The 24,353-nt window shown below is 38.6% G+C and overlaps 1 protein-coding gene and 1 long non-coding RNA gene across 4 annotated transcripts in view; one reads left to right on the plus strand and one right to left on the minus strand.

Annotated features, from left to right (window-relative positions):
• The window catches only part of CFAP36 (cilia and flagella associated protein 36), a 29,636-nt gene extending 27,147 nt beyond the window's left edge, over nucleotides 1–2,489 (minus strand). For 2 of the 3 annotated variants that reach the window (XM_058684059.1, XM_058684057.1), the window contains exon 1: nucleotides 2,237–2,489. In XM_058684059.1, coding sequence (XP_058540042.1) covers nucleotides 2,237–2,332 — 96 coding nt within the window. In that variant the 5' untranslated portion in view covers nucleotides 2,333–2,489. The remainder of the gene's footprint in view (nucleotides 1–2,236) is intronic. The other variant, XM_058684058.1, reaches the window with a different exon arrangement.
• Nucleotides 2,490–2,574: 85 nt separating this feature from the next.
• Nucleotides 2,575–23,573, plus strand: LOC131485080 (uncharacterized). Its single transcript, XR_009248630.1, has 3 exons — nucleotides 2,575–2,815; nucleotides 20,484–20,679; nucleotides 23,468–23,573. It is a non-coding gene; the product is annotated as an uncharacterized LOC131485080 (long non-coding RNA).
• Nucleotides 23,574–24,353: the final 780 nt, after the last annotated feature.

Consider the following 24,353-nt stretch of genomic DNA (forward strand, 5'->3'; position numbering starts at 1 on the left):
ATACCACCAAACATAACAACAACAAGTGGTGCTTCAAACTCCTGTATATTTGCCCAAGTGTTCCTAGATCTCTTGGCCTTTACCCAGTCCTCTTCTCCCAACTGTTCTTAAAGACATTGCAAATGGCCCATTCTCCCAGACCTGCCACCCAATCCCAAATCCTAGGCTGGTTAGATCCCTGCCTCTGAACCCTTAAAAACTGCACTACATGCCTTCCTTTATTATGACACCTGCCACTTTAGATTTAAATTTCCATTGACCTTCCTGTCTTCCCCACTAAATCATAAACTTCTCAAGCACAAGGCTTTTGTTTCATTCATCTTTCTATCCCCAGCTTCTAGCCCACAGACACTAAATAAATAACCTCAATAAATTGAAATAAATGCTGATATCACAGGCAGTACAAAACTAATCTTTAAATTATCTGAGGTAGTGGGGCACCTGGGTGGCTCAGTCGGTTAAGCGTCGGACATCGGCTCAGGTCATGGTCTCACCCTCTGTGAGTTTGAGCCCATGTCGGGCTCTGTGCTGACAGCTCAGAGCCTGGAGCCTGCTTTGGATTCAGTGTCTCCCTCTTTCTCTGCCCCTCCCCCACTCATGTTCTGTCCTTCTCTCTCTCAAAAAATAAATAAATAAAAATTAAATTATCAAGGTGAAGAACAGCACACTGAAAGTCACTCAAGTATTAACACTGTTATTTCAACTGACGCTGGGATGTTACTTCCACTTCTACTGCCATCTGCTCTATGTAACACAGGGCATACACACAATATAATAGCTACTTAAACTGTTTCCAGTTAATTGTAAACCAAATTACTACCTTACATGTGTATAAGGCTGAGGATTACTGCTTCCTTGTAAAATTACACAATCAGATGTATTATTACCGAGATGCACCACTTTTGATGTTTGGGGATAAAAAGAATGATGCTTTAATTTTTTTTTTTCATTTCAGCATTTAGTCTCAGAGGCATAAATAGAATCAAAAGGTGAAATAATTCTTTATTTTCCTAAAGGAGAGGTCATAATTCCACATGCTTCATCGGTCTCAGAATTTTAAATTCTTAAAAAGATCACAAATAAAAATAATTTTGAACTTCTTTAGAAATGACCCATAAAAACAAGACAAATATTATCTGAATTTTGATTATGGTGTAATTTCTATTATAGTAATGAAAAGATCCAATGGTCAAACTAAATTTTATCTTTACCAGAATCATGGAATCTCAGGGTTGAAAGGACTTTTAAAAGGTCACTCAGGATAACTAATCATAGTTGAATTCCCCTCTATAACATCTCCATGAAGTTGCTGTCAAATCCACTTAAACACTGCTAGCTCCTGGGAAACTCATTACCTCCTGAGGTAGGCTAACTTAACTGGGATACATTCTGTTAGGGAGCACTTCATAGAAATTTGTAGCTAGTACCCACTGACCTTAGCTCTATCCCACTGAACCTTACAAAACAAGTCTAATTCATCCAACATAAGGCAGACGTTCAAATGATTGATGGATATTACTACCTTAAAAGTCCTGCCTAGCTAAACAACCACCATAACAGTTAGGCATTCGTTCATATGACATGGTTTCTAGTTCCTTCTCCGTAAATGAGCTCCAATTTGTCTCCGAAAACTGAATGCAGAACTCAAAGCGTGAATGATAAGGACCTGGAGGTCCTTTTCCCTTACAGGGAATATTATGCCACATGTATATAGTTCATTTGTTAGAAAATACTCTCCCCGCCCCCACCCCAAATTTTTGTACAGCAGAGAGTCTGAGTGTTCAGTAAAGGCAATAAAGGCCACTGGGTCGCCAGCTCTGGGCCTGCTGGAGTAATAGCATGCCCTCCCTTTGCGATCAACTGCTTAAATAATAAGGAACATAGGCAAACTGACATCTCTCCTCCCAAGTCACTGGGGAAGTTGTTGAAGCCCACCCAAACAGTCTACCTGCCCAAAGAAGAAACGTGCAGTATCGGGTGTAAGACCCAACAACACAGGATTAAAGTCTGATGATTTTCGGATGTGCTCGGGCTCAGGGAAGGGGGAGTCCCCGTCTTCAGTTCCGTGAAGGAAGACTGGCGCAGTGCCAGCAATACCTCCTACAAACCAGCTCTAAACCTCGCCGACAAAGGTAAAAACCTAAGAGATGAGAGGTGGTTCGTGGTGACCACCTTCCGGCCGATGCTGGGGAGAGAGACACAAGAAAGGGCTGTCGGTTCGGTATCTGGGTTTTACCTTCACATTTCTGCTCCACAAAGTCCAAGATGGGGATGGACCAGTCCGGGCCTCGCAGGAACCCAGCGATGCTCTCCACCACCCATTCCACCTCATCCTCTTCTTCCGCAGCCATCCCGCTTCGTGGGACGCCGTGGAACCCTAGGCCAGACCGCCGGAGCCTGCTAAGGCCCTAGGGCCGCAGCGGGCCGAGACAGAATGGGAGAAGAAAGAGTTGTTCCCGCAATCGCTCCGCTACCTGGACGAAACCCACAAACCAGTTAACGTAAAATGGTCGCTATGGCAACACGCGCAGCCGCCCCGGACTGCCTCCCGGAAGTGAAGCCAGCTTCCCTGGAGCCTGCTCCTCTCGGAAAGGGCCATTTGAACAACGTTTTCGATTGGCTGGGAAAGGACAGTACTGGATCAAAAGATAGCCTTCCGCCTATTGGCCCGGAGTTGCTAGGGCTGAGAGCAAAAGTGTAGCCATTGGCTGGAGGCCATAGCAGGAATCTCTACATTCTCTTTTCCTAGAAGTGCGTGGGGGCTCACGCTTAGAAATGGTGCAGTGGCGTACGCGCAGTGGCTAGTCTTCTCTCGGTAAGGCCTTCAAAGTCTTCGGTTCGCCGTTGTATACTTAGCACCTCAGTGCCAGCGATATTCAAACCCACTGGGCCAGAAGCGTTTGTAATTAAAGGGTTTGAAAATACAAAGATAAACAATGTAGCTCTGGCTCTATCTGGAGCTCAGGGCTCCAAGTGGGTCTTTAACCTTTCATGCGTACATAGAAAACACTAGAATTAGGAGATTTTCAAGGGCAAAATGGAAGTTAATATTCATTTAAATAAATGTTTACATAAGCATTTTTTAAAAAATGTTTTCTCATCATTGAGAGAGAGTGTGAGCAGGGGAGGGGCAGAGGAAGAGGGACAGAGGATTTCAAGTGGCTCTGTGCTCCCAGCAGAGAGCGAGATGGGGCGGAATTCAGGAACCCTGAGATCATGATCTGAGCTGAAATCCCACGCTTAATGACCGAGCCACCCAGGTGTCCTGCATAACAAAATTTTATGTCAGATAACACCAACTCAATTTTGAATTAGGGTCCATTATGGAATGGGTCTTCAAAGATCATTGCCAAAGTGCTTGGCGTCCCAAAATATCTTCAGACAGCCTTATATATTGTTGCAGTAAAATTTCAAGATCTAATTAGCTATATCAGTTCATGAATCAGGCAGCATCCTATATGTCAAGTAGAAGAGAGCTCCAAAGGTCTACAGGAAATTAAAGATTTTTAAGGTGGAGAGTGGAAAAAATGGAAATTGTTAGCAAAGAATCCATTGTTTGAGGCAAGGTCACCCTCCTAAGTGGAACGGAAAAGATGTATCAGTAAATTTCCTAATGCTGACCAAGAAATTCCCATGTTAACTAGTTAGAGGTTACATTTCTAAGGAGCTGAAACTACAGTTTAAGTCTTGGTTTACTGACTTGGGACTTAACCTAAGTGACACCATTTGGGGCCTGTGGCTTTCTTTTTAACGATATATTTACATAAAAGGGATTATATGTACAGTCGTGGAACTTTTTTTCACTATGAGGTCACTTTTCATATAAAAATACAGAACTCCTTTCTTTGCAGCTGCAAAGTATTCCATAAACTACCATTTCATTATTTTTAGCTTGTGTATATATACACACACAATATCTTAGTGAATGCAGAGATATGATGATTACTCTGCAGTCTTTTTCTTTTTTTCCCTCCCTGATTGGGTGTACTCTACCATTTTTTCCTTACAAACTGCTGAAATAAATATATTTGTGTCACTAAGAACGGTTGATTTTATTGACTATTCTAAGGAATAAATTCCAGAAGAATTGCTAAATCAAAGTATATATGTCTTGATTTATTTGACTAATCTTCAATTGCTAGATTAAATTACTTCAATTTTTTAAATGCATAAACAGTCTGTAATGAACATCAATTTTTGAACCCAAGTCTCATTATTTCCTTTGAGTAAATTCCCAAATGGAAAATTACTGAACTTCTTTTAAAATCTTTTTGAAAGGGGCGCCTGGGTGGCTCAGTCGGTTAAGCGTCCGACTTCAGCCCAGGTCACAATCTCACTGTTTGTGAGTTCAAGCCTCACATCGGGCTCTGCTGACAGCTCAGAGCCTGGAGCCTGCTTCGGATTCTGTGTCTCCCTCTCTCTCTGTCCCTCCCCTGCTCATGCACTCTCGCTCTCTCTCTCAAAAATAAATAAACATTTAAAAAAAAAATTTTTTTAATCTTTTTGAAAAATGTCTTTGCCAATCTACTAGGTTAAAAACAAAACATAATTTTAATTTCCATTTTTAAATTTGAAATTGAGCATTGTTTGACATTGATTAGCCTTTGCATTTGTTCCTGGATTATCTTTACATATCCTTTGACCATTTCTTATTGGGATTTCTTTTTTATCTATTATTGATCTATAAGAGCTTTTTATACCCTTTGACACATGTTGCAATGACATGTTTGTCATTTGTCTTTTCATTTAGTTCATTGTGCGTTTTGCTGTATAGAAGTTTTGTATTTTCCTTGTAGAATTTAAATGGGAGGTTATAAGTTAATTATTTTCCTAAGTGGATAGCCATGTTCCAAACACCACTTGCTGGAAATAGGTGTGATAGAGTGTTGTTTTTTTAACTACTGAGTAGAGGAAAAAGGAAAGGAGGATATCATCATTCTTAGGCTAAACCATTGTGACACCAGACAAGGATTTCTGTGGTGTTTATTATTCTCTTTTTCTGTTTTCTAAACCAGCTTAAAATAGAAATCCCACTTTTGTTCTGCCAATTCTCTCTTTTCATAAAGAAGCTGCTTGTATGGTTTCTAATGAGCCTAGAGGCCACAGAGTGCTATTCAACTGCACTTGGCATTACTTAGCATTAGGGTCTTCATCTTCAGTCTCTTCCCAGTGCTCTCCCATTTCACTAGAAGCAGACAATAACTGGGATGCACAAGCTCTCCTTTCGTTTATTTTCTTAGCATTATTCCTGAAGGTGGGTGGGCTGAATTTCTTCAGGCCTTCAATTTCTCTCCTTTATTTCAAAACATTTTATTATTTCAACTTTCCCTTCATAATGTAAGGCTTTTCATTTCATTCACTAGTTGGGATTCTTAAAGCCAGTATGCTTATACAGTTTAACAAATATGTTCAATATGTTCATCGTGAAATAACACAAACTCAAAAGAACAGTGCACATACTCAGGGCAACCCATGTGGATGCACTGGAGCATGAATTAGAAGATGATGTGGTGGGGGGGGGGAGGGAGGGGGGGGAGTCTGGGTGGCTCAGTTAAGCCTCCAATTCTTGATTTCGGCTCAGGCCATGATTTCACGATTTGTGAGTTTTAGCCCCGCATTGGGCTCTGCATTGACAGTGCAGAGCCTGCTTGGGATTCTCTCTCTCCCTATTGCTCTGCCCCTCCCCTGCTCACTCACTCTCTAAACAAACAAACAAATAAATAAATACTTCTAAAAAAGAAGAAAACAATGTGGATATTTGTTGTGTGTTGTGCATTTTACCATAGGTCACTGTGTTCAGTCAGGTAGTGTTTTTCATGCTTCATAGTAGTGCAAAGCATAGTCATCTCTTGAAAAATCACAACTTTTTATTTTGGCAGTTTTATTACTTTTTATCTACTACATATGAACAGATTTTCATACTGAAGACATGTGTTGTAGGAAAAGAGACCAAAATAGATAACACAAACACACATATATATGTACACTCCTCACACACACACAGACATATGTATACAACCTCCCCCACAATAAACATACACATATATACATACATCTACAGTACTTGTACCCGAGGGGTGATAGGGGTTTAATTGTGGAACACATATAAAAAGCACTTGGGGGACGCCTGGGTGGCTCAGTTGGTTGAGTGTCCAACTCTTGATTTTGGCTCAAGTCACGATCCCAGAGTTGGGATCAAGCCCTGCATTGTGCTCCGTGCTGAGTGTGGAGCTTGCTTGGGATTCTATCTCCTTCTCCCTCTGCACCTCTCCCCTGCTCGTGCTCTCTCCCTTTCTCTAAAAAATAACAATAAAAAGCCCTTGGGACCTTGGGATGCTTGGTAGTTAGTAAATTCTCTGTACATATTAGCTATTCTCGTTATGTATAGTCTTTTTCTTTTTTTAACCACTTGCAACGGGGGTGGGGGGCGGGTGAGAAACAATTCTCTTTATTTTGCCTTTCTCCTTTCACTGCCAAGTCATTTGTGTTCATCGCTACAGTTCTGCTGAAATCTGCTTCTTTCCATCCTCTATGGGAACTGAGCCTCTGCCTTACAAAGTGGTTAAAAAGTCCAGTCTTAACATGACTGCGTTCCCCCAGGTTTTTCAGGGACGATGTAACAACTAGAAACATTTGTGTAGTGCTTTGTAGTTTACAAAGGGATTTACATCTATTTGACTCAGTGCAACCTTGAAAGGTAAGTAAAGATGTTACTAAGATTTTCCCCATCTTGTAGGACTGCTAGAATTGCTGCAACAAAGTGCCACAGACTAGGTGGCTTAGATGACAGAATTTTATTTTCTTGCAGTTCTGGAGACTGGAAGTCTGAGATCAAGGTGTCAGCAGGGTTGCTTTCTTCTAAGTCCTCTTGCGTTGTGTCCTAGATGCTGCCTTCTTGTTGTGTCCACATGGTCTTCCCTCTTTACCGTCTGTACCAAACTTTCCTTTTCTTATAAGGGCATCAGTTGAAGGGGAGCCTGAATATAGTATCCCAAAATGTGGCACTTTCAGGATACTGATTATTTTGAGCTAAAGGCAAGTGAGAACTCTCTGCTCTCTCACCATCTGCAAAGCAGGGCATAAATTTGCCCTGAGAAAGGTACTCTCCCCATACCAGTAAGAGGAGAGGTGAGGAGAGGATTCTTGTCGCTAGAGATGAGGAGTCAACTCTGAGATGACTTTGCACAAACAGACTTTACAAAAATAACCCTTGTCTTACATTAAGAAATCTTCATCCCCCGCACATATTTCCCAGTCACTTTTGCACAAGTAATGCACTCTAGAAGCCCCAACCCTCTTTCCTTTGTCTAGTCACTTCTCCACAATTTATCACCTTTTGTTAAAAAGGTATATAAGCCTCCAAGTCTGTTGCCTCTTTGGCTTTTTTCACTTCTTTTTTGTGAAGCCACCATGCACATACAATGCACATACTTAAAAGTTAAGTATTGATAAAATTGGATGCCTCCTCTCCTGTTATTTTGTCAATTTAATTTGCTCAGCTACTAAACCGAAGAGGGTAGAGGAAAAGGTTTTTCTTTCCCTCTGTAATCATACTGGATTAGGGCCCCCTGCCAGTGACCTCATTTTAAATTAACCCATTTAAAGGTCCTGTCTCCAAATACAGTCAAATTCTTAGGTAGGGGGTTAAGAGATAGGAATTTGGGAAAGACACAATTCGACCCACAACAGGTGGGAAAACTGATACTTTTGGAGGTCAAATTTCTTGCCCAGAGTTGGAGCAAAGTCAGGGCTTACACTTCCCTGTACTTGATACTTAAGCAACAAGGTACCTTCCAACTTTCACATTATAATATATCACAGAAACTTTCCCATACCAATGAAAATATTTCTACATGATTCTTCTTAATGTTATCTAGTGTCTTAGCTTGGACTATCACAGAACACCAAAGATTAGGTAGCTTATAAACAACAGAAAATTATTTTTCACAGGTCCTGAGGCTGGGAAATCCAAAATCAAAGAGTCAGCAGATTTGGTGTGTTTGGTGAAAGCCCACTTCTTGTTTTATATAGATAACTTGTCTTCGTGATGGGCCCTCACAGGTGGAAAAAAGGGAGCTCTCTTTGGATCCCTTTTATAAGAGAACTAATCCCATTCATGAGGGCTCCACCCTCATGACCTAATCACCTGCCAAAGGTCCCACCTCCTAATACATCACCTTAGGGGTGAGGATATCAACATATGAGTAATTCTTACCCTTTTTATTATTGTTTTACATCCATGAGTCCACACATCCACACACATGCAAAAATATATCTCAGATACATTGGTGATTGCTAATCCAATCAGACTATGACCAGAGAAATGATTGTGAATTCTGGAGGAAGCAGACTCTTTAATCTCACAAATGCATCTCCCACACCAACACAATGCTTGGCAGTAAAAGACCCACAGTGAATGTTAGATGAATATGTGAATGATAATCTGCATACATAGTGCCTCATATTTGCCTAAGAGTAATCCATGGTTTTTTTCTGCCCCTGAGAGTAAGAGAATAGGTATGACTACTGGCAGAGCAGGGTTTTGCAGGTTTTTAAAAAAAATATTAACAAAACATGCTTGCAGTGCAGATCAAGTGGTTTTAAGTTATTATTAGCAATATGCATAAAAGTATTGATGCAATAGAAGTGTCATCTTCACATGTAATTTATCGAACATCTAAAACATCACTAATGAACTACCTAATTGCTACTCCAAATGGTACTATTTCAGCTTTCAAGTAAAGAGAGGGGGAAAAAAAGGTCACTGCTTTAATCCTACAAATTGCTTTTATCCTGGCTATAGAAAGACTTTTTAGAAGTTCTAAATTGTAGGTTCTTTGCAAATATCTTTTCTTGATTATTTGGTCTATGTAACAGCAAAGGGATGGAGGAAGTTTCCATGGTTTGGCAAATAAATAATTACCCACCATATCTTCAAATTCTCCAATGAATCCTTAGATTTTTATTATATTTGCAGGTGTAGCATCACAGATTTTTCATTCTCTTTCCAATGTCATTTGTTTTCTATTCCTTATAATCTATAAAATATTCAGCATCCTGATTTAAAATAGCAAAGAGGGAGTCCTGGATGTCTCAGTTGGTTGAGTGTCCAACTCTTGATCTCAGCTCAAGTCTTGATCTCATGGTCATGAGTTCCAGCCCCACATTGGGTTCTACACTGGGCATGAAGCCTACTTTTAAAAAGGCAGCAAATAAATAACAAAAATACAAGGACTTTTTTTCAAATCATGGCTAAAAACATTCATTTGGTATAAAATGGCATAGATTCAAATCCTTTATTTATTGAGTGCATACTATGTACCAACCCCTGTGTCGACACTGAGAATAAAGAACTATGGATGTGGTACATTCTAAATTCCAAGGGCATGATAGTTCGCTTCTTTTCATTTTATCTCTAAATTTTCAGGGTCTTTTTGTGGCTTTTTATTTCACCTCCCTTTCTTTATTCATTATGGGTTTTTTTTCACTGTTTCATTTGTATGTGTGTAATTTTCCTATGTGTTTTTCCTTCTTCTCTTTCCTTCTACCTTTTATTACCTACTAAGCCGACCCTTGCATTTGTCTTCCATGTGTTTTCTCATCTATTTTTCTGTTTTGGTTTCTTCTATTACTGGCTTTGCGGAGGATGACTAATTCCATAGAACATGTTTTTATGTGACTTATATCTGTTTTTCATTCTCTTAAAAGCAGCTGCAGCCTAGGTGAATGGCTTCTAAATTTTTTTGACCAGATAGTACATCAGTAAAAAATGTCTAAATATGCCCCCTTAATATATAAATATATATTTACTAATGAACTACATACATGTACATATACATATATGAGTATGAACAATTATGTAATATATAATTTAAAAAACAAAACTTGAAAAAAAATTGAAATAAACAAAGGGTGAGATAAAAATATATAGGATGAATTCTAATACTTTCTCCTGGGTGCCAGTGGATCATCTTGTGCACTCACTGTGGAAACCTCTAGTTTGAGTTTTATAAACTTGATAGTTTGGTCTTTTCTCACTTTAAGGAGGGCACTGAGCATCCTGTTTACTCTCTAATGCCTTTTAGAATATTCTGGGAGGAACAGTAAAGACAATTTTGAGAGTCCTATTTGCAGCCAAGGACATTGAGATCAAGACTCTCAAACAAAAAAGAGTAATAAAAGCCTCTTCCATCTTCAGAATAAGTAGAACCATCCTATCTGGGAACTTTGCTGATGTGGGAGGCAGTAGAGAATTGGGCATAATAATGGAACATTCCTTAAGTTTGGCAGGTAAACACTCTTTTACTTATTTAATAATTTGTCTATTGCTTTTTCTGTTGGAAAAGTAATATATGTGCCCTGAAAAAGGCTCAAACATTATAGAACTATACAATGAAGAAAGTGAAAGTCTCCTATTTTTCCTACCACCTAAAGAAAACCACTGTAATTGTGTGGTCATTGGTCTCCAGATTAAAAAAAAGGTTTTTTTTAAATGTTCATTCATTTTTGAGAGAGAGAGAGAGACAGAGTGCAAGCGGAGAAGGGTCAGAGAGAGAGGGAGACACAGAATACAAAGCAGGCTCCAGGCTCTGAGCTGTCAGCACAGAGCCCAACATGGGGATGGAACCCATGAACCACAAAATCATGACCTGAGCCAAAGTCAGACACTTAACCAACTGAGCCACCCAGGCACCCCCAGATTTTTTAAATGCACATTTTAACACATATTATTATCTTGTTCAACCAAAATGAGACCATTCCCATTTACACAGCATCTATTACTTCATTTTCCAAGGGTATCTTTCAATATTAGTACAATAGATTGTTCTTTTAAGTGGATGCATAGTATTCCATTATATAGATATGCCTCTATTTAATGAGTATCTTGTTTATGCTCATGTCCAATATTTTACTCTTATAAACAATGCTACAATGAACATTAGTGTACATTATTTCTGCATAAGAATGCCAGAGTAGTTTCATAAAAGAGGAGTGGAATTCCAGGTGTAATGGTATGAAACATTTTTGGAACATTAAAATTTTCCATCAGTACTACCAAATTGCCCTGCAAAAGACAGTATCAACTGATACTGTCACCAAAAGATTATGTATTTATTTTTCCACACTAAAAACTGTTAGTGTTTTAGTGTTTTTAATCTGAAAGGTAAGAAGTATTTACTTGTTTTAATTTGCCTAATTTTAAAAAATGTTTCTTTATTATTTTGAGAGAGAAATAGAGAGCATGAGCAGGGGAAGGGAAGAGAGAGAGGGAGAGAGAGAAATTCCAAGCAGGATCTATGCTGTCAGCACAGAGCTCGACGTGGGGCTCAATCCCATGAACCTTGAGATCACGACTGAGCCAAAATCACGAGCCAGAGGCTCAACCGCAACTGAGCCACCCAGGCACCCTTGCCCGTTTTATTGTTAATGAGATTGAGGATTCTTTTATATATTAACCAGCCATTTATATTTGTGAGAGCAGTGGTTGTTTGTTTGGTTTCTAGTTTTAACTTTTTATTGTACAAATTTGCGAATACACACAAAAGGAGCACCATGCTTCAATAGTAATTAACATTCTTAGCAAACTCAGACACCATGTCATTTCACATAGGAATGCTTTTAAATAACACTGGAAGATGTCATTTAGTGCCCTTTGACCCAGGCACTCACCTCTAATTCCGTGGCTAAGCAGAAAATGTGTAAACGAAAGGAGTAGCAAGAGCCAACCTTAGATGTCCTGCAGCAGTGGAAACCAAGTTACTGATTCAGACCACCAGGTGGCAGACCACAGGAAAAGGAAAAAGGAGAGGAAGAAATGTCACCTACCAAGACCCAGCTCCAGGATGACCCAGAGATCTTAGAAAACTTGGTTTCCTATTAGTATTGAGGAGGTCAGGGGTCAGGGAAGATTACTCAGAGGCATTGTTGTAAACTATAGTAATGTACTTAATTATCTGATAGTAACATGGTTTATTATGTGATGCATTTTATTATCAGATAAAACATCTTTTGTTTTCTTTTTTTCTCTGTAAATGTTATTCTCATTCTTAAGGCCTCCAGGAATAATGTCATAATTGGAATTGCATCAAACCTATAAGTTAATTTGGAAAAAAATCAAGATTTTTATGATACTTATTTTTCTCATGAAAGAATGTGTTTTTGTCACTATTGAGGTCTCCATTTATATATCTTAGTAAGGATTGCAGTTTTCCTTATAAAGATCATGCATATCACTCATTCAGAATTTTACTTGGGGAGATATTTTATATATATTCTAACTTGATTTTGGTGATTTTACAGAAATATACTGATTTTTGCAGATTAAATGTTTAATTTCTGTATTCTTTTATTAAAAATAGCTATGAGTTAGTTCTTCCTAATTTTCTTGCTATACAATTATGTAACCTGAAAAATATCATAAAATTCTTGTATTTTTCTTTCCACCATTTATTTCTGTTATTTCTATTTCATGCTTCATTATATTGGCTGAAAATGATATAAAAATATAAAAAATTTAATAGTAATGATAATATAGCTTTACTATGTGTAATTGAGTTTTTATTCGGAATAGATACTTGTGTTTATTTTAATTTTATACAATAATGTATTTTTATTAAGAGTATAAATGAGTGTTGGAGTGCCTGATTTCGGCTCAAGTTATGATCTCACGTTTGTGAGATTGAGCCCTGCATTGGGCTCCACACTGGGTGTGAAGCCTACTTAAGATCCTCTCTCTCCCTCTTCCTCTGCCCTTTCTCCCACTCATGCTTTTTCTCTCTCAAAAATAGAATTAATAATAATAATAATAATAATAATAAAAGACTATAAATGGGTGTTGATTTCATCCAGTGGCTTTTCAGCATCTACTGAGAGGATCATATGATTTCTTTTATTGAATCAATTTATGTAGTTATTTTATTAATGTTTCCTTATATTGTCAGTTTTTTATGTCTAATATTCATATGTAGGTTTTGTCTGTAAATGTTTGGTGTGTCATACCTTTATTGGATTGTAGTGTTAGAGCTATATTTAGCTCATAAAAGAATGGGATAACATCCAATCATTTTCTGTGTTTTATGTTACAGAATAAATATATAATGATTTTTATCTGTTTTATTATTACTATTTTCCTAAGGCAGTTATGGAAACAAAGCTATTTTTAAATTTTAAAAATGAAAATAAAGAAATGCTTATATTACAGTAGAGACACTTTTACAACTCAGAACCTTAAAGAGCTATAATAAAGTTTATTTTCCCCACCCCAGCATGTTAAGGAAATGCCTGCCAAACCCATTATAAAAGATTATCTCTGTCTGAGTGTGCTATGGGTTATACTATTACATAAAGCAGACAAAATCCTTTATTTTTCTCAGCTGTTCTGCTCAGTCATGGAAAGAATAAAATTATACCTAGTGATTCAGCATCTGAAATGTTATACCAAGTCAAAAGTTGCTGCCTATATAGTTTTCACAAGAAGCTATTGCATTTCTTAGGTTCTGGTAGGTAATAATAATATTCCAAGGAAGTCTTTCTTGGTTGAGGGTGGAAAGCAATAAAGAATTTGACTCAGATTTTATCTGGTTGTATAACCTGTCTCTGTAAGTAAGTCATGGCTTGGATAATAAAAAAGCAGTTGTGGTAAACTTCCAGATGAGTAATATTGATAAAGCTTCATTACAACTCTTCTCATCATGGATCACAACATTGTTTGGCAGAACTTTCTGGCATAATGGAAGTGTTCTATTTCTGTGTGTGCAATGTAGCTATGTGTCCACTGTGGCTCTGAGGACTTGAAATGTGGCCAGTGCTGATGAGAAACTGAATTTTTATTTTTATTTAATTGTAATTAATTTAAATTGAAGTAGCTGCATGTGGCTAGTGGCTACCATAATGGACAATGCCGCTTCAAATATGAAATGTAATCAGTATGGATACATTAAGAACCCAAAATGTTTTCACCACATTTCCTTATTACGCATAAATAAATTTCACTTGCCAATATTTTGACAACTCAAAATCAATATCAGTCTCATCATTTATGCTTGCATTTTAAAAACTCACTTTAATACTTTTCTCCTGTCTGAGACATCTTTGCCATTCTGAGAAGTATCTGTTTTTCCTTTCACTCGCATTTTGCTATTGTTGCTGTCTTTTGTCTACATGCTTTTAGCTCTGCCATTAGGTGTCTTTGTAATTTCACATCCAAACCTTGTGAATTTTTGTTAGTTTCTTTAAATAAAGCGCTTTGGTTCAAATACTGACATGAACAAGGATATGGCATGTATAATGATGGATAATTATATCAATAAACTGGACATGGGTAAAAAAATAATCAAGAAGAGTTGGCAAAAAAAAAAATTTAATGAGAACTTAAGAATAGAATTGGCACTTTAGTATGGAAATTGCAGCCATATCATTGAATTCCTTTTCAAAGATGAAACCATTTCACTGAATCCATTACCGTAATTACACTTTAAACTTGCTAAAAATGTGCACCGGTATACACCAGTTTTACGGGCAGTCTCCACATCTAGCTCCATTGTTATTAAAATTTTAAGATTTGGTGATTACGTTGTTATTGTAGCAGTACTGCCTTGTGTTGCTTTTTGTATTTCTGTAGGAGTAATTTGAACGTATATTTAAAAAGTGTTATGGTTTCAAATGACCTAATAGGATCAAGGGATTATTTCAGTGAATTATCTTTTAATTAACAGATTGCAAAGTACTATTTTTAGAGAGGTTGGAACAACCATTCATTTGAAGCTAAAGCTTCATCATTTAATAAATTAATTCATCATTCAAGTCATAATCTTTAGCAGTTGAGAATAATGGTAGCTGCCTAAATATAAAAAACCAAAAGCTAATTTTAAATGAAATTATCTGTAACTGGAATCCAGATATATTTTTTAATTTGTTTAAATGTTTATTTATTTTTGAGAGAGAGAGAGAGAGAGAGAGAGAGAGAGAGAGCATGAGCGGGGGAAGGGCACAGACAGAGAGAGGGAGACACAGGATCTGAAGCAGGCTCCAGGCTCTGACTGTTCACACAGAGCCCGACCCAGGGCTCCAACTAACGAATGGTGAGATCATGACCTGAGCCAAAGTTGGACGCTTAAGTGACTGAGCCACCCAGGCACCCTTGGAATCCAGATATTTAAAGCATTGAAATATTGGACTGCATGGTTCCTTAAGGACCCAAGTTTCTATAAAGATGTTGAGACTGGGGGCGCCTGGGTGGCTCGGTCGGTTAAGCATCCGACTTCGGCTCAGGTCATGATCTCGCGGCCCCTGAGTTCGAGCCCCGTGTCGGGCTCTGTGCTGACTGCTCAGAGCCTGGAGCCTGTTTCAGATTCTGTGTCTCCCTCTCTCTCTGCCCCTCCCCTGTTCATGCTCTGTCTCTCTCTGTCTCAAAAATAAATAAATGTTAAAAAAAAATTTTTTTTTAAATAAAAAAAATAAAAAAAAAAAAAGATGTTGAGACTGATGGTGGAGGCTACCTCTAAGAAAGATGAGAGAGGTAACAAACTCTTCAGGAAGGAGCAGAAATGAGATGCTACACCTCACTCAGAGCAATAACTGAGATTAGACTAACATTTTGATAAAATATAATCTTCCTTGATCCTCACCAACTCACAATTTATGATATAAAATTTAAGTTTGCATTGTTTCTTAGGAAAAATTTTGTTAACGAAATAATAATGTGAACACAGGAAATAATATAAAACATGATACAATTCTTTTTATCTGTTTTTGCATACTTACTTGATTTTAAAGATGAATGTAGAATAAAATCATTTTTTTATGATGGCTAACAATACTAGCTATTTTTGCCTGCTTCTTCTTTCAGGTAAATTTCAGAATTATATTGGGGAGCCTGGGTGACTCAGTCACTTGAGCGCCTGACTCTTGATTTCAGCTCAGGTCATAATCCCAGGGTTATGGGATCGAGCCACATATCAGGCTCCATGCTCAACTTAAGATTCCCTCTCTCTCCCACTCTGGTCTCTCCCTGCTCATGCACTTGTGCTCTCTCTCTCTCTCCAAAAAAAATTAGAAAATTAAAAAAGATTTTTTCAGAATTATTTTGTCAATTTCTTCCAGAAATATTTTTAGTGGGATTTTGCCTAATAATTTAAAGTATATTATTTAACTGGTAGAAAAAGTGACAGTATTAAAATATTAGTCTTCTAAAATATAGTAACACTTTTCCTGTACTTAATATCTTTCAGGAAAATCTTCTAGTTTTTTTCATATTAGTGATATAATTTTCATTAAAGTTCATTAATTCATGTCAGCTGCTGTTGTAAATCAGGATTCCTTTTTAATTATATATTTTAAACTGAGTATTGTTGGTACATATGAATGTTATTTCAATTTTATATATTTACCTTATTTCAAGCATTTTACCAAACTTATAAAGTATTCTATATTCCTCTCACCAAAATGGAAGCTTCTTTTGTTGTCTGTTTTCTTTTTTTTAATGTTTATTTATTTATTTTAAGAGAGAGAGAGAGAGAGCATATAGGGGAGGGGCAAAGAGAGAGGAAGAGAGGGAGAACCCCAGGCAGGCTCCGCACTGTCAGTGTAGAGACCCACATGGGGCTCAAACTCACAAATCATGTGATCATGACCTGAGCTGAAACCAAGAGTCAGTCACTTAACCGACTGAGGCACTCAGGTGTCCCTGTTGTCTATTTTCTTATCAAAAGTAGCACCTACTCATTTCATACATGTCATGTTTATTAAAGTTTGAGACTTATTGGGGTTGGGAGCACTGGTCTATCGCATATAGACAGAAGACTCATGCCAGCAGATTTAGGATAACAAAGGCAAATCACACTCCAGAATATCTATAAGTCAATTTAGAAGCAGCAATTTCTGGGGGTGCCTGGGTGGTTCAGTCACTTAATCGTCCAATTTTGGCTCAGGTCACTACCTTGCAGTTCATGAGTTCAAGCCCCTCATGGGCTCTATGCTGGCAGCTCAGAGCCTGGAGCCTGCTTTGGATTCTGTGTCTCCCTCTCTCTGTCCCTCCCCCCACTCGTTTTCTCTCTCTCTCTCTCTCACTCTCTCTCTCTCAAAAATAAATAAACATTAAAAAAAAATAGAAACAGCAGTTTCTGTTTAGACATTCAAGGATGCATAGGGGAGATTTTGTAGAGACTAAATCACCCTAAGAGTGTTCAAAATTTGTTGCCATAAACTTCTGAAGCTTTTGAAGAGGTTACTGTTATGTCGATGTGTTGGCAATAAAATAGCATTTAATATTAACTGAATGAATGAAGGACTGAATGAATGAATGTATGTAGCACTTTGTTATGCCCTGAAGATATAGTGATGAGCAAAAATAGATCTTATGGGAAGATGCGGCATTAAATAAAATTAAATAAAGACTCACCCAGATAAATGCATCACCTGGTCTTGAAGTGGAGAATCTGGGGAGTCCAGAAATTGGGGCAGCCACAGGAACCCCCTTCAATGTGACCTTAACCACCACAGAAAAAATCTAACCCTATTAACACTTTTAGGGTTAATCCCTTTAGGGTTTCTCATCCGAAATCCCTGATTTGTGAAACAAAGTCTAGAAATAGACTTTGAGAGGGTCCTACTGGACACATTTGTCAAACAGATGAAAAACTAGGTAGGACAGCCCCTATACCACCACTTCAACTTCAGTTAGACACCTAACCTTTCTATTGCCTGACCAACTTTGTTCTCCACTCCCCATTTGCAAATCATGAAATACTCTCAGTGAATTTTCAAGGAACTACCAGAGCCTGAAACCTCAGTCTGTAGTATCTCTGAACAGCAGATCAGCTATTCCCATTGGCCAAGGACTATCACTTGTCCATAGCCACCATTCAGAGTGTCCAAATCACACACTGGGTATCTCACTTGTACCGTTAAAACAAGACTGTCAAACTCCATGAGCCACTGCTTTTGGGTATAGCTTCATGGTGCTTAGAACTAAGAAGTGCGTGAAACTTACCTGATAACAGTTTGTGGACAGGAGTGGTTTCCAGGGAAATGTTACACTATTTTCACTTAGAAACAAACATCTTGATTTCCCAAAGCTCTGGTAGTTTAGGTAATAGTTTGGTATATAATCAGTCCAGTCAGAAAAGCAGAAACCACTGTACATAGTTCAAACAAAAAGGAATTTAATTCTGGTAAATGGTTACAAAGGTGCTGGAAGGGCTAGAGGATAGAGGGAGAGAAAAGAAGGCCAGAGACGAGAAAGTTGCTACTACTACTCAGGCTGGAGTCCTCCAGCTGCATTTGCTATTGGAAGGTTACCATATGGCCAGTGCAGAATTCCACCCTTCACAGAAGGGGCACCACTTGACCATTGAGATACTTCTACCACTGGTACCACACAAGAATGGCTTATTCTTTTCTCCCATCAGTAACTGCCATGGTCCAAACCTGACTGGAAGCCAGTTGGTGAAGGATTTGGGGTATGGAGTTATAGGCGTCCAGCCCCTGCAATTATAGATTATAGGAGGGAGATTGTGGCATTGTGCCAACAGAAGTATAATAGCACATGGGGTGCCTGGGTGGCTCAGTAGGTTAAGCATCTGGCTCTTGATTTTGGCTCAGGTTGTGATCTCACGGTTTGTGAGTTCCCGCCCTGCATTGAGCAAGCTTTGCGCTGATAGTGTGGAGCCTTCTTGGGATTCTCTCTCCCTCACTCTCTGCCCCTCCCCCACTTGCCACACTCTCTCTCAAAATAAATTTTAAAACCATTAAAAAAAGAAAGATAACTGGCACAATAACATCAGTTAGGTAGATGCTAATCATTTGTAATCTTTTACATTTGGTAGAAAATTACTTCTGAAAGGATTGGACAGGTGTATGGGACTAATGACTTTCTGATTATTTCCTGAGAAATCTTGCTCTTGAGGCTTATTAAGGTAGCAGTAGCACAAGACACAGTAGCACAAGCCAAGGATGGTTGAGAAAGGAAAGAATGGACAGGACAGAACAGGTCCAAGGGCAGATGTCTGGCTATTAACTTGAGAGGCCAACATGCATTTTGAAAAAGACTCCATCTTTCCAGTTAGAAAACATTTTGCCTCTGAAGTTGAGGGTTGAGGTAGAAGAACAATGAAAACCTTTTCTTTTGTCTGAGTAGCAAGAGCCAATGAGCTTCATAAGAAGGAAGAAAAATCTAGCTTACTAAATATGTGTAAAGTCTCCTTTATACTAGAAGAAAAATGAGTCACCAAAAATATAAAAGCTACATAAATTAGCATCCTTCCATGTTTTTAGATAACTAAGTGAAACAGCATAATAGAGTTATGTCCCAAAATTAACTTCCTTTCATATTCCACCCAGGCATGTCCATTTGTAAAAGGCTCCCATTGCCATCGGTTGATACCTGATGTGGAATTTTTTAAACTTCTTTACATTTCCTTTACCCTCACTCTGATTCACAAAATGCTTTGTTAGAGTTCCCTGGAATATTGTGGCTTATCTGACTCAAAAGTGAGTTCATTCCTATTTTGTTAGTTGGCGTAAACATTCAATGAGCAATGCTGAGCAGGATGATACTCTATGAGTAATTATGTATAGATCATTTCAAAGATTGTTTTGAAAATCCTACTTTTAGTAAAGTGCATTTAAATTTTTAAAATCTTAGGAACTTAAAACATTAGCTTTTAAAATGAACTTTACTCCTTGCCAGGGTAAATAAATATGAGTATAGACATCTTAAGCTAATGACTATATTTTGTGGGGTACCAATCTGAAATGTTGTTCTAGAGACTTCTTTCAGAATTATGCAATGTTTTAGAATTACAGAAATTGGAATGGATTTCTAGAACTACTTTATTTTTTTAGCTGCCACTTGCTGTCATATGAAATACATACTATATAACCAATGAACATTAATATAAAAATAATAAAGTAATTTTATGTATATGTGCATTTAAATTTTCCACATGTGATCAAAGGAAGAGTATTTGGTCAGGTATCTTTCTTAGGTTTATGCACAATTCTCTCTCAGTTCTTATGGATCTGAAGGAGTCAACCCATTTGACAGTTAATCCTCCTAGGAAAATACTGGAGAGATGAAAGCTGTGGGTTGAGTTATATTGGTTTGTGTAATTTAAACTTCCTCCTCTCTCCTCTTTGAGGTAGTAGGGTGAACATTCAAAACACGCTCGTGGAGTACTGCATAGAGATCCAAAGGGGTCATTTCACAGACCACCTGTACTCACTTCCATTCAGGCAAACTGCACAGGTGTGGCTCTGCTGTTTGTTCAAACGATGAAGCATATCCATACCCATTGTGGTAGGCAGAATAATGCTCCCCAAAGATGTCCACTCCCTCCACCTCCAGAAACTGTGAAAGTGTCACCTAACACGGCAAGAAGGAATTTGCAAATGTGATTAAAAGTCTTGAAATAAGGGGATTATTCTAGATTATCCAGTGAGCTCAATCTAATAATATGGATCTTTAAAATCGGACTTTTTCCCAGTTGTTATCAGAGAAAGATGAGACTATGGAAGAAGGGTGAGAGAGAGATGCAATGTTGATGATTTTGGAGATAGAGGAAGAAGGCCACAAGTCAAGAAATGTGGGCAGCCTCTAGAAGATGAAAAAGGCAAGGAAACAATCTCCCTTAGAGCCTCTAGAAAGGGATATGGCTGTATTGATTGCTGCCTTGATTTCAGGTCAGTGAGACTTGAGCCTGATTGCTGACCTACAAAACTGTAAGATAATAAATTTGTGTTTTGTTTTTTTAAGTGTTTATTCATTTATTTTGAGATAGAGAGTGGGGGGTTGGGGTCGGGGCAGAGAGGAGAGAGAAATCTTTTTTTTTTTTTTTGTAGTGTTTATTTTTAAAAAAAAAATTTTTTTAATGTTTATTTATTTTTGAGACAGACAGAGACAGAATGTGAGTGGGTTAGGGGCAGAGAGAGAGGGAGACACAGAAGCAGAAGCAGGCTCCAGGCTCTGAGCTGTCAGCACAGAGCCCTACGCAGGGCTCGAACTCACAAGCTGTGAGATCATGACCTGAGCCGAAGTCGGACGCTCAACCGACTGAGCCACCCAGGCGCCCCATAGTGTTTATTTATTTTTGACAGAGAGGGAGAGAGAGAGACAGAGCATGAGTTGGGGAGGGGCTGAAAGAGAGGGAGACATAGAATCCAAAGCAGGCTCCAGCCCGACGCGGGGCTTGAACTCACAGACCGCGAGATCATGACCTGAGCCGAAGTCAGACACTCAACCGACTGAGCCACCCAGGCACCCCAAGAGGAGAGAGAATCTTAAGCAGGCTCTGTGCTGTCAGCATGGAGCCTGACGTAGGGCTCGATCTTGCAAACCTGAAGATCATGGCCTAAGTTGAATTCAAGATTTGGATGCTTACCAGACTGAACCACGCAGGTGCCCCTAAATTTGTGTTATTTTAAGCCACTAGGTTTGTGGTTATTTGTTATTGCAATAGAAAACTAATTACCCATAAAGCCACTGCCCTAAGCCCACTGCTGCCTTGGCCATTCTGACCCTTCCCTTGTGACTCTCAATCCAGGAACAAAAGGGGAAAGCCTGACTTACTAGTGTTCCCTGGAGCCTTGTTTGGACACTGCAGCCAACTTTTAATTCTGACTGGGCTGTGCCCAAGCTTTATCACTTGTGAAATATTTTTACCATGACTTTTGATTCCTGGGCCCTAAATCAGTGGCTTTCAAACTTTGCTGACTGTTTTGACTCCAACCCGCCTGAAATTTTGATTTCAACCTGGGACGTGCACAACTCCCACACACGCATGTAACTCAAACCAATGTTTTCTGAAGCAGTGCTTATCTTTACTACATGCATTGCACTCTGATATTTTCAGTTCTATTCCCTTCCATTTTTTAATGTAAATTGCAACCCACTAAACTAATTTCACGATTCATTAGGTTGCAACCCTCAACTGAAAAACACTGACCTAGATCATGACAATTCTATGGCCAAGATGTAGAATTTTTGCTGGAGAATGTATTCTGTTTAATTTTAAAAGAAGCATAAATATTTGTTCAGAATTTAAATTGTTTCTATATGTAACCTTAATTTATTGTTACTAAATGTTATTTATTAATGTACCAAAATTTATTAGTTTTCTCAAAGTGAACATTAAGCCCATGATAGTTTGTAATCAAGCCTAATAGTAAGAGAGAAGGACCACAATAGGGAGGGGGTACATTCTAGAAACAATTTTTAAATGAATAAATAAATACAGGGTGCCTGGGTGGCTCAGTTGGTTAAGTGTCTGACTTCGGCTCAGGTCATGATCTCATAGTTTGCGAGTTGGAGCTCCACATTGGGCTCTGTGCTGACAGCTCAGAGCCTGGAGCCTGCTTCAGATTCTGTGCCTCCCTCTCTCTCTGCCCCTCCCCCACTCACTCTCTGTCTCTGTCTCTCAAAAATAAATAAATGTTAAAAAAGAAATTAAAAATGCTTTAAATGAATAAATACAGTCATTGGGTACATGTATTTAGTGTTCTGCTTTTCTACACTCAACTTGTTCATTTCTGCTTTTAATTTTAATATTTCCCTTTTTCTTGCTTGCTTTATTAGCCATGCCCTTTCCTAGACTTTTTAGGTTAATTTGTTGCATTTCTCTCCTTTTTTTTTTATTGCTATTTATAGCTGCAGCATTATTTCAAATGCTTATAGTTTGTTTTAGTATCCCTTTATTTAGAGGTCCTGGAGGAGTTTATACATGCATTTAAAATTATGTCTGTTCCAATTCAACTAGCTTTTCTAGGTGTTGGTAGCAAAAGGATTTGGAGATTGTTATATATTAGTTAGCTTTCACTAGGTTATGAACAAACAACCACCCAACTCCCAGTAGCTTATGACAATAAAGGTTTATTACTCAATCACTGCACATATTGCCTACAGCTCTGTTCCAGGATCTTCATTCCAGGATCTGGACTGAAGGAGCAACCTCTATGTGAGACATACTGGCTCCTGGCTAAACCACAGGATGCTTCTTAAAGCTTCTGCTCAGATGTGGGGCATACATCACTTCTGCATATATCCCATAGACCAAAGCAAGTCATAAGGCTAAACTTGACAGCAATGCAGTGGTGAACATAACCCTTTCATATGCAGAGCAACACATAATAGGGAACAATGGTACAATCTACCCCCTGTGTGCTCCCCCATAATGCTGCAACCAGAAGGGCTTTTCCTTGCCTCTCTGTCCATTCAAAACTCTATTTTATTGTTGGATTATAGCTGAGATTTACCATGATAACATTTATGCTTCCTTTTTTAATGTATCTTTAATCACACTATAATGCTGTTTGTCTCCCTTAATGCTTTTTGCTATAAAATCAGTTGTGCTGAACATGTTTTTATAGGCCACACATGGCCATGGCTACCATGGCTTATGACAACATTAAGAAAACAGTGTTTTTCTAGCTTGGCCTACACTCACAGCAATGCAAGACTTCATTTCTTTCTCAGACCTCAACAGGCACTGCACGTGCTTCTGCAAGGAGTCCAGGGGTGCCCGGGAGGATCCTTCTTGGTACGTATGCAGCCTGGGCTTCTAGCCTGCTGAGAAGAGAGCAGTGTTCCCTGCTACCTCCGGATGTCTATACAGCAGCACTGTTTTGCACATCTCACACCATCAGAGACTCCAGAGATTTCACCCTTTTCTAAATTAATAGGTATCTCGGGGCATCTGGGTGGCTCAGTCAGTTAAGTGTCCGACTTTGTCCCAGGTCATGATCTTGCTGTTCATGGCTTCCAGCCCCACGTTGGGCTCTGTGCTGACAGTTCTCCCGGAGCCCACTTAGGATTCTGTGTGTCTCTTTTTACCCCTCCCCCAACACATGTACATGCGCTCGTGCTCTCTCTCTTTCTCTCTCTCTCTCAAAAATAAAAAAACATTGAAAAAAATTTTAATTAATAGCCATCTTTTCCCAGAGCTTTAGCTCAAGCTTCCAGTTGCTGGGACACCATTAGATAGAGAATAATATGATTAATACACTGTACCATACTCAAAATTGCTCTGAGAGTCAAATCTTATATTTCAATAAGCTTCTCTCTCCCTCCCCCTTCACCTCCCTTTCCCTCTCCCTCCCCTGTCTCTTTCCCTTCTCCCCCAACCCCTCTCCCCTACTCCTCTACAGGATGCTCCTCTGCTGTTGAGGCTTATATAGCCTCTAATAACCAACTCCACCCTGGAATTTGTGAAACTGATGAAATTTAAACATCAGGTTTTTATTATGCCTGTACAGACACTATGGATTGTAAGCCATTCCCCATGGTTTATTAAAATTTTTCTTATTTTAAACATTTTATCTCAATAATCACACACGGGAAAAAAACAATAATATAATAGGGC

Source organism: Neofelis nebulosa, chromosome 9 (genome assembly GCF_028018385.1).
Source record: "Neofelis nebulosa isolate mNeoNeb1 chromosome 9, mNeoNeb1.pri, whole genome shotgun sequence".
Lineage (NCBI taxonomy): Eukaryota > Metazoa > Chordata > Mammalia > Carnivora > Felidae > Neofelis > Neofelis nebulosa.